Genomic DNA, 11,130 nt, shown 5'->3' on the forward strand with positions numbered 1-11,130 from the left:
CTCTGGTACCGGGAACCGAACTCACGACCTTGCGCTTGCCAGGCATGCGCTTTGCCGCTGAGCTAAATCCTCAGCCCCTTTGTTTGTTATGTTTTGTTTGGGTGCCGGGGATTGAACCTGGGGCTTTGCACAAGCTGAGGAAGTGCTCTTCCACTGAGCTATATCCAAAAGTCTCTTAGTAAAGTTTTTCAAGATTTTTAAAACACTAAACCAAAATTATTTTAATTAATATTTTTCATTGTTGCCAATGCAATTGAGTATTTTAGCTTTTCCTAGAATGCAACACTTAAGTGCCTCTCATCCCAATGCATACTCCCTTAGGTAAATTTATTTTGTGTTATATATTTGATTTCCTAAAAAGTACTCATTAATCATGAAATGCTTACCAGCAATTTAGGGCATTTTTGACACTGTTCTGCGTTCTGCTGGACACTTGGACAACTCAGAGCTGGGACAACTCTGTTCCCGTGAAACTCATATTGGCCTGAAATGACAGCGTCTGCCTAGTCTGCCACATCCACCTTTACTTCTGTGTGATTTTCCTGAATCTATTCTGTGAGCTGTCTACACTGACTCTAAAGATTCATCCTTACTTCTGCCAAGAAACCTCCTGAGGAAAAGAGAAAAGTAGTAATCCCGAAAGGGTGATAAAAATGTGAAAGAGGGAGAATGTGTCTCTACATAAACATAGGCTTTTCACCAGTAAAACATTTAAAAATACTTTTGATTAATCAAAGGCCATTTCATTGGTAATGAGTTATGGGTTCTGCTATCTTGCTTTTCCATGTTGTGCAGAATTGATACAGATGTCTATTTTAGAAACTCATTATAGGATGTTTTACATTATGATTTATATAACCATGGATGATAGAGGTTTAAACACATTATGGCATGTGTTCCACCAACTGTTTTGTAGAGTTGGGAAAATAATTAAGATTGTTTATATTTTTCCATATTCCTAAGTCTTTGTATAACACAGTCTCAAACTACTTTAGAAAAAAGGTAGAATAAGGCCACCTAAGTTAACAGTTCTGTGAGTACAGGTTTCAATGAGTAGCTCCCATGAGCTCTCTCTTAATCATCTGTCATTTGCAGCTATAAGACAGGGCAGAGGGAAGAGTTTTCTCCCTTCAGAGCATCCATTATTCAGAACTGGAGGCAATCATGCCTCTCGGAATTTTCCAATAGAGTTAGGATAGCTTTCTTACATTTAAGGAGACTCACAAAAGCATGCAAATTAATGGTGAAAAGTTAGCAGTCACATTTTTTTTCCATTTGTGAAAGGAAAAATTACAGGAAGAGAAACTGATATAAAATACTTTCCAACATTTCCAGTGCCAAACAAAAATTAAGTTCAATTGGCTTCCCTGAAGCAGAAATTCAGCTGAGAGTTTTCATGGATTTCCTTAGGGGAAGGTTGTGGTTTTCCTTCCTCATGTTCTGGCACAATGGTGCACCGGGGTTTCAATTGCCCTGTGTGTTTTCTCTCTCCCAATAATCTTCCTTACTTTTTCCTGCTAGCTGCTTTCACATCCTGTCCCTAGCCAGGCAGTTCTATAGGCAGTGTTCATATCCTTCATTCTGTGCCCTTACATTTTGTACAGAGCCTGACCCAGAGCAGGACCCATTAAATGTAAGTTAAATGCATGGATTGTGCCAGCTTTTAAGGCGAACTCCATCTGGTGTGGATCAGTTTATCTACACTTCTGTAAGACTGGGACGGGGCACCTGCTAGGGTGATGATTCTCAGACGGAAATGAATTTAGTCTCTCTCAGGCATCTTCCATTAAACTACATGTGGGAGTCTTTCACTATTGCAAGATCCAGATGGAAAAATCAAACTAATGAAAGCAGCAAAAAATCCGTAGGCAGAATAAGAAGGGGTGAGGCCAAAGCTGGAAAAGTGAAAGAGGGAGGGAGGCAGGAGTTGAGCTGAGTTGACAGCGATACAGACAAGATCTTCATCTGTAACCATATGTGCTGCTGGATTTGGAACTACAGACCTGTGGGCTTCACCCTGCTCATTAGATCTACTTCAAATGAGTTGGTAGAGAAAGCTCGACAGGACTATGGTTTCACCCATCTGTCTGCCCTGATGTGGCTTCTTCTTCACATACAGTTTTATTGGTCTGCTTTGTTTATGCTTTAGGAAAAGTGACAAGTGGATCAGATGAATGGGATGCAGGCTGCTTGGCTGTAAGTGAATGCTCCAGCTGTCGACTCTGCTCAGCTGTCTGACAAATCGAGGCAGGATGGATCCACAGATACGCTGGCGTAGGGGGAGGTGTTGTCGTTGATCCTGCAGCATGTGTGATGATTCCTTAAAGCATCACCACTGGCAGGAGACATGGGCTTTTGGGCACAGAGTGACCATCATTAGAGAAGGCTTCAGATAACTTTCTCTGAAACACAAGGTTACATGGATCTTTTCTGCTTCTGACCACAAAGAATAGTTTACCTCCGATGACTGCAGAATCGCTTCGCACTGCGTTGGTGAGTGGTTCTCGCTCATCTGTCTTCCCAAAGGGATCTAAGAAGAGTAAAAGACATGAAATTTTAGTGTTCCCTCAAAGCGCTGGAAGACAGGATATGACATATTCATTGGATAGACCACGTACTCTCAACAAGTTGGGAACTGCTGTTTTGGAAGGAGCCCAAACAAAAATTAAAACATCTGAAATAAACTGCTCCCAACCTAGAGTTCAAAGATATTATTAGCTGGCATATAAACTGTAGGAGAAAGAGTGGAGCCGGATGCTGGTGGGTGCCATAGGCCCTCAGCCATCCCTGAGGTCCTCCTGGGCTTTAGAGGGTCCTTCCTGTGTATGACAATAGCTCCTTACCTCAGTCACAGGGGTCCCCATACTTTAGTGTTTTCTTCAATTGCAAGAGGATTCTGAGGCCATTGTGATGGAGAAATGTGCTGGAGAATTAACACCTCCAGGAACAACCCTCACTGAGAAAGTAATTGTACTAGGTGTCCATTAACATACAAGGTACAAATATACTCTGTGTACCTTAATCTACAGGGTGCAAGAAAATACAAAGTACAAATTCAAAGACACACAAACCTGGGCCAGAATCTTTGTTCTACTATTTGGGTGGTGTAATGACATGGCACATGATCTGTTTTTTTAAATAAAAAATTGTACATGTATTCAAAGTGGACTGTGATATGTATACATATATAACACCTGTAAATTTCTAGCATCTGGTAGATATTACACATAAAATAAATAGCTACCATCATTATTATTTACCATTTAATCCTTAGAGAATAACAAAAAAGTATTGTTTGACAGAAAAGACACTATGATTGAGGCTGTTAAGTAATTTGTCAGTGTCCTACTGCCCCTTCATGGCAGAGTCAGAATGGAGGCTGGGGCTAATGGTCCTATTCAGGCTCTTTCTACCATACTTCACTCTGGCCAGGAATACTCCAAGGTGGAAAACGAGAAGTCAGAAGAAGAGAGGAAAAGGTATAGCAGAAGGAAGTGGAAAACAAAGGCAGGGAGTAAGGAAGGAAAGAGGGGGAAAGGAGGAAGGGCACGAAGGAAGAAAGGACTGTAAGAGAATTAAGGAAGGACGGAAAGGATGGAGGGAAAAGACACCAAGGAAGCAAAGAAAGATGGAGCTGAAACCATTTAGTAGTTATTATATTTCCTATGTCCTCTAAAGCTTATTATTGTTGTCTACCCCATCTCAATTCTCGGTCCTGGAATTCCTCCTACTTCTGTATAAACACTCAAATTTCAGTTCTCCACCAGTGTTCGGATCACAGCTTTTTCTTACTCTAACTTACATTGGCTCCTCCTTTACAGCTTTTGAAAATTACAAGCCAGCATTGCCTTGATTTTAACCTGGATTTCTCTATTTCTAGAATATTCTGATGTTGTTAGATCAGCACATATTAATTCAGTTTATTAATTCTGATTCTCTAGTGTTTACTAAAGCTACAAATAAAACATTTCAGATCTAATAGGACAACTGCATCAGAAATATGATCACATACACACACACACCCAGTGCTTCTATGCATGCTTGAGGAATACTTTCGGGAAAGTAATCCACTGTGTGGTGATCCATTTACTCCAATAATATGCTTTATCTTTATAATGTGTTTTTTCAAACTTTACAGTGATAGTTTAGTTTTAACTCTCCTTATTCCCAAATAAATGTTTTAATTTAAATACTTAGGCACCATCTCTCCATATACATCTATCTAAATTTTATAGACATAAACATTTGATGAGAACTTCCCATGTTTGCCTTTTACAGCCATCCTAGTGGTTATATTGATTTGCATTCTGCTGATCATTAATGATTTTGAGCACCTTTTTTCTATAGTTATTGTTCATTTGTACTGCATTTTTAGAAAAATGCCTACTCAGATATTTTGCCTTATTTTAAACAGGTTATTAGTTTGTTGTATGAGTTCCTTGTGTATTTTGAATTTTGATGTCTCATCGTAGTATTTTGTAAATATATGTCCCACTCTAAAGATTGCCTTTTCATTTTGTTGATCATTTCCTTTGCTGCAAAGAATCATTTGTAGCTTGATGTAGTCTCATTTATGTTTTATTGTGTTGCCTACATTTTCTTTTTTCATCATATCGAAAAAACCATTGTCAAGACTAAGGGAAAGGAACTTCTTCTGTATGTTTTCTTCCAGAAATTTTATAGTTTTCCATCTGAAACATAAAGTTGTGCTCCATTTCAAGTTAACTTCTTTATATGCTGATGACAATGATCAAATTTCAATCTTTTGATTGTAGTTATCTTATTTTTTCAACACCACTTATTTAAATTTTTTTCATTTCCCTTTCATGTATTCTCTAACGCTTGTGAAATATTAGTTGAACATATTTGCCGGAGCTCATTTCTGTACTGCCTATTCTGTTGTATTTGTCTACGTGTCTGTTTTCATATCAGCATCACAGTATTACGATCAATATGCTTTGTAATGCATTATAAGGTGAGTTCAGGGTGGATGTTGTGTTTAAGATATCTGTTCTTTCATATTCATCGTAGTAGTATTTGTAATATTTGAGGTATGAAATAACCTGTTTGTCAGTGGATGAATATATATATATATACATATATGTATATAATGTGGCGTGTATATACACAGCAAAATGAAATATTATTCAGACCTAAAAAGATGCTTACAACATTTGAAACAACAGAGATGAAAAGAGAGGACATTACACCAAGGGAAATAAATGAGGCACAGGAAGTGGAAAACTACATGATATCATTTATACATGGAATCTAAAAATAGTTGAATTCATAGAAGTAGAGAGTATACTGGTGATTTCCAGGACACAAGATATGGAGAAAATGGAGAGCTGTTTTTAAAATTTAGAAGCCCTCAGTTATGAACTCAATATGTTTTACTGATCTAATGAAAGCATGGTTACTATAATTAATTATACTGGATTTTTTATTGAAAATTGCTAATAGCCTAAATCTCAAGTGTCCTCACAAGAAACACACACACACATTCCCCCCCATACACACACACACACACATACTCACAAGCACAGATAACTATGTGAGGAGATGAATGTGACAGTCAATTGCATTGCTATATCATTACACATTAAATATGTATACCAAACCATCACAATGTACACCTTGAACATGTACAATTTTATTATTAATTATTCCTTAGTAGAGAAGGATAATTATATTGATTGTCATCATATGAATTATAATATCAGTTCAGCAACCAGCCTGCTGCCTCCATACCTCCTAAATACTTCAATTCTCAGGTCTCTTAAATAACAGTGATGTTGTATAAATATATACATGCGTATATTATGTGTATGCATGTAATTTAAGAAACTATCCCTTTAAATCTCATTGCTTGTCATCTGAAAGTTAAGGTTACCCATGACAAGCCGTGGGTAATCAGTTGTAAGCATCAAAGGAAAGGTATTGAATAATATCAGCTGACCTTTTAAACTAGGAATTTCTAGAACACACCAGAAATATCCCAATGCAGGAAGTCATATTGGCCATCCTTTGGGCTTTACCTGATGAAGAATGTACAGTGGTCACTGCGTTCACATCTGAGTCCACCACGAAACCACAGCTGGATTCTTTCAAGGCCCCATGTACAGTCACAGGTGCGATGGCAGCGTGACGCAGGGCTGCCTTCAGGGGTGCTACATGGTTGTACTGGACTGAAGACAGACATCCAACAAAGCCCGCAGTGTTTGCTTTAGCGGTTTCAGAATCCAATCCAATACTCTCTAAAATGTAAAAGACAGTCAGAAGTCTGTCCCCACACAATAGGCTATGTGTCCCCTTTGAGTGTTGTATAAAATGACCAAAATTATCTTGTCCTTCTTTGAATAAAGAAAACACTGCTGTTATCCCTCTTCACCTCCTCTCTCCAAATTCATCCCCTCGAAAGTATCAGTATATCAACCACATTTCTCAGAAAACTGGTAGTACCATGTCTCCTTCGAGATAAAAATATTTCAAACTTCTACACTTAATGCACATATTTTATGAACTGTATAAAGACATTTAGTCTGTTCCATACACTAGATATTTGGTAGAACTTGTATCATTTTCTTCATCACCTTCTGCCAATGAGTGCAGGTCATTAGTGCTCTTACATTTGCCTCAGAAATACAGCAACAGAAAGAAAAAGGGTAGGCGGATGAAGAGAGTAGAAGTCACAGTAATCCTCCCAGAGATGAACAGTGTTCACTGTCAGGACACCTGTACAGACTGACCTGGTCAAAATTTCTCAGTGCTCTGGTTCTGTCCAAAGTGCTGACTGATGAGGGAAAAGAAGTCTTTTTTTTTCTTTCTTTTTTTTTTAGAGTAGTAAACATCCTGAAGAATTTTAAATCTTTATAAAAGATGAAGATGTAATTATTTGTGAATCTCAAAAGGATCATATGTGTCACTTTGTTCAAGACTTGTGGTGGCTTTGTGTTCTGTTACTTCCTCTTAAAAAATGGTCATCTGAATAAATTGCTAAAATGCAGTTACATAAAACTGCAACATATAATGAACCATTTTAAAGATATTATAATTTTAACATGACTAGATGTCACAAATTGTTAATGGTTATTTTATTTAAGCAATCTTTTTATTTCCTGGAAGAAGATCAGGGACTTTCCTAGCTACCAGCATCCCTTGTGATTTCATTTGGATTCATAAGTGTCAGAACATCTTCACTGATTTACAAGCTTGTTAGCATTAACAAAGTTATTGTTAGCATTAAACAAAAAAATGTGATGAGGATATGGTATAAAATGAAAATTTAACATCTTTTAATAATTCCTTCGCTAATTTTACCTCTATTTTGCTCTGCTTTTCAACAATCATGTAAAATTAACCAGTTTATCATCTCTTTTCTTACATCAGAAGACGTGTTACTACTATAACCTTATTTGATATGTGTTACTACTATAACCTTATTTGATTGCTATAACAAATTGTCACAAACTTAAAAAATTTATATCAAATCCTTTTAAGTCTGCAAATACTCTCTTTAACTTCCATAGGTTAGGATTTGGGCACAGTAGTGGGTTAAAGATCAAGAAGTCAGCAAGACTGCAGTGTGTGATGGACACTGGGTAAAACATTTCTTTCCCATTTTTATCTTCCACCAGTCACTCAGTTTTCATGGCTTAGCCTCCTTTGTCTGACATCATGAAAGCATCTTTGCTTTCCTCTGTGCCTTTTTATCGTAGTCACATTTGCCTGTAATTCTTTCCTTTTGACTCATTCATTTTTAAGGACTCTTGTGATTACAGTGGATTTATCCTGATCATCAAATAAATCTCTATATTTTAAATACAGATTGGTATGAATATTAATTTCTTTTGCAAACTTAATTCCTGTTTGCCACATAGCCTAATACATTCACAGATCCCAGGAAAGGGGTATGAAGACGTCTTTGTGGATCATTTTTCTGCTTATGAATCCATGTCTGTGATTCTGTAAGAACATTCTGAGCAATGATAATGAAGATCCTATAGAGATATGGTGTCATTTTTCTGCAGGTATAAAAGAATCCTGGAGTTTGAGAAGAAATCACCAACTTCTAAATATTCAATAAATACCCTACTGTCATGTTATATTTTCAGTAGTTACTAAGGAAAAGATCATATACGTTTGTTATCATGAGCTTGAAAACAGTGCCTCTTTTGAGATTTCTCACATGTTGTTACTTAATAGCTTTACAAATCAAAAAGCTGTAATAGACTGGAGGCTCTTAGCTCATGTCAGTAGGAGTCAGTGTATCCAGCTATGAAGCAGAATTATCAGCAGACACTGACCGGTGGTGAACAAATGGTATAATTTGAGATCAAAATATTTAGAGAAAGAAGCATCCTCTGCACAAAGCTTTCACACTGTAGGGATTCAACGCAGTGGAAAGGACCACATCATCATGGCTGTACCTAGAGGCTCTCTGTCAAAAGTGCCAACTTGCATTCTGAGAACTCAGTTGGAAGGAAGCCCACTTTGGTGTCAAGGACTTAGGAGGACATCGCCGTAGAGACTGTCATGAACATAAGCTCCAGGTACAATTGTAGGTACCTGAAAAAGAATTGGGTGGAATGCCAGAAAAGCGACACTCTCTCATTAAGGAAGCAATGTGTTCAGTAAAGTCTTCTCTCTAGGGAAACATTTTTATTCTAGATGTGTAATATAGAAAGGAAGGCTTTGAGATGTTCCATAGGAGAAATAAAGAGAACAAGAATACCGAATGTGAGGCCTCTCAGTATGAGGGCTCAGATCATGATCTTTTAAATTTTTACCTAAACACTGAGGTTAAAAATGTATGATAATTTCAAATGATTTTTACTTCTTATAATAGTATCCCTAATGTATGGTAAAATAATGATAAATAAATAAAAAGGTAAATAAATGATAATAAGTAAAAAACTGCAAAAAACGTCAGCATTCACTATTCATGGAATAGCAGCTATAGGTCACTGTAATAATGGATTTTTAAAGTATTTATTTCCATTTCCCTCCCAAGGTCTTCCAGGTGTTTGGTGCTATATTCCAAAATGTACAGAGGAAGTAACTCAGAACCTGTAGAAAAGTAAGGGACACTATGTGAGAGAGTTGAGATTTCAGTTTAAGATTTTATGAACTTAAATTCCACACCTCTCATTTAAGCCATGCTGCCACAACCCAAAATGAAAACTACGAACCTCAGAAACTTTTCTAGACTAACTTCACATAAATTATCTAAAAGAAATAGGCTGCAAAGCTAAGGAAAGTGTAAGTTATTTTGGTTGAACATTCCACAGAATTCACTAAACTCCTCACTAAACACATACCACATTTCTCAGTCCATTTCCAAACCCATTTAATGTGGTTTTCAAGTTGCAATTGAATTACATTTGCAAGGAGACAGGTGAGTCAGAGAATGAATACCAAAGACAAACTTAAAGAGTTAGTGTGGTTTCTAAGAAACTTACAGAATGAGAATACAAAGATCCTACTCCTGAAAAATACCTGTATTCTCTTTCATACTCTTTCCAAGATACTCTGCTAATATATAAAATTTCCAACCAAACAAGCATAATTCCGAGGTTTCTCCTAGTAACAAACATTGCTATTTTGAGAAACCGCAGTTTCCTTACAAGAAAAACTACATCATTTTCAAATGTCTTGTTTAAAATGGACTTAGTTTATCCCTCCTAACACAATTTAAATGCTACAGAAGCACAGTTTCTGCTATCCTTTACATTCTAGACCCTTGCATTTAATTTTGGATGCAGAAAACAACATGGGATGCTGACAGGGTACAGGTGGAAAGTCAGACCCTAAAGGGTAAACCACACACTTGCAATACAACTTCTATTTCCCCATAGTTGAACAGCAAACATTGTCCCTGCTGCATAAACTGTATTGAAATACATACAAGAAAACCATAATTCTTAGGTTCGTGCCCATACAAACATGCTAGTGGGGTTGTTGTTCATTTATTATGTATAGTCTGTGTCTAAATCTCCAAACTTTATGTGGTCATACTTGGTGCTTCTCGGAGGTGGCTGGATCTAGGATGTGCGGTGCTGGAATATAGAGTGTGTGGTGCTGGGATTAAGGGTGTGATTCTGGGACTGATTCATGGTGTGATCCTAGGAGTAAGGCTGCCTCTTCCTGGGTGTGAGAACTCTCTGCCCTACAAGTTGCTGTGGTCACTGTTTGTTGCTTGCTGCTCCTTTGTCCCCACTTTGCTGCCTTCTGCCCACCATGAACTGCTTTCTGTTTCTCCTCTGTGATGTTCCTCTACCACACCACCCTGCCTCAGCACCAACCAAATATGATCTGAAACCTCTACAAACTGTGAGTGGAAATAAAACTTTCCTCCTTTAATTTGGGTGTCAGGTATGTTTTCTTGGTAAAGAGAAAAACAAATATATAAAATACAACACGCATTGAGGGATGATGCTAGGTTAATCTATTGGATGTAATATTGCATCTTGCATATTTACTAATTTTTTGTGCTAAGAACACTTAAAACATACCCTTAGTAATTTGCAAATACACAGCAAATCTTCTTAATTATAGTCACAAAGATGTATAATAGATGTCTTCATAACTGAAATTTTGTGTACTTAGTCCATCTCCCCTAATAAATACATGTTATCAAAAGTAGTACTAGTAGTAGTTTTAGCAGTAATACTTTTTACTCCTATAATTAATCAGTTCCAAATTCCTTCACATAGTTTAATGTTCCTGAACATACTGAAGGAATACTGTATTTACAACCAAGATATGAATGCTATTGTATCACTGTGCTGGTTTGTTACTAACTTTTCATGTCATACTGACTTAAAATTGAACAAGTGTAGGACTCAAATTTTAGTTGATTAAATTAGAGTATCATCTTTGATGGTTTTAAAACTTGGTTTTCTTCACTTTCTGCAAACACTATTATATCTTCAAAGTCAAACTGTATTCCTCTACTACACCCTGTGGATTTGCCATGCCAAGGAAAGCAGCATAGAAATAATTTTAGTCCCAGAATGCACAGCACTTGACGTAGTTGTAGTTTGACACCAAGAAAGGAGTAGAGCAAATTCAGGCTAATTTTATGCAGGCAGGTTTTTGTGGTTTTTTTTTTTTTTTTTTTTTTTTTTT

General features: G+C 36.9%; 1 protein-coding gene across 1 annotated transcript in view; it reads right to left on the minus strand.

The window, feature by feature from the left end:
* The window catches only part of Cntnap5 (contactin associated protein-like 5), an 809,758-nt gene that overhangs the window by 7,617 nt on the left and 791,011 nt on the right, over nucleotides 1-11,130 (minus strand). Inside the window, exons 22-23 of the mRNA XM_013521091.1 lie at nucleotides 6,039-6,257; nucleotides 2,459-2,530 (exon numbers count right to left, since the gene is read on the minus strand). Of these exons, the coding sequence (XP_013376545.1) occupies nucleotides 2,459-2,530; nucleotides 6,039-6,257 (291 nt within the window). The remainder of the gene's footprint in view (nucleotides 1-2,458; nucleotides 2,531-6,038; nucleotides 6,258-11,130) is intronic.

This window comes from Chinchilla lanigera, unplaced genomic scaffold (genome assembly GCF_000276665.1).
Source record: "Chinchilla lanigera isolate Chin_1 unplaced genomic scaffold, ChiLan1.0 scaffold00058, whole genome shotgun sequence".
Taxonomy (NCBI): Eukaryota; Metazoa; Chordata; class Mammalia; order Rodentia; family Chinchillidae; genus Chinchilla; species Chinchilla lanigera.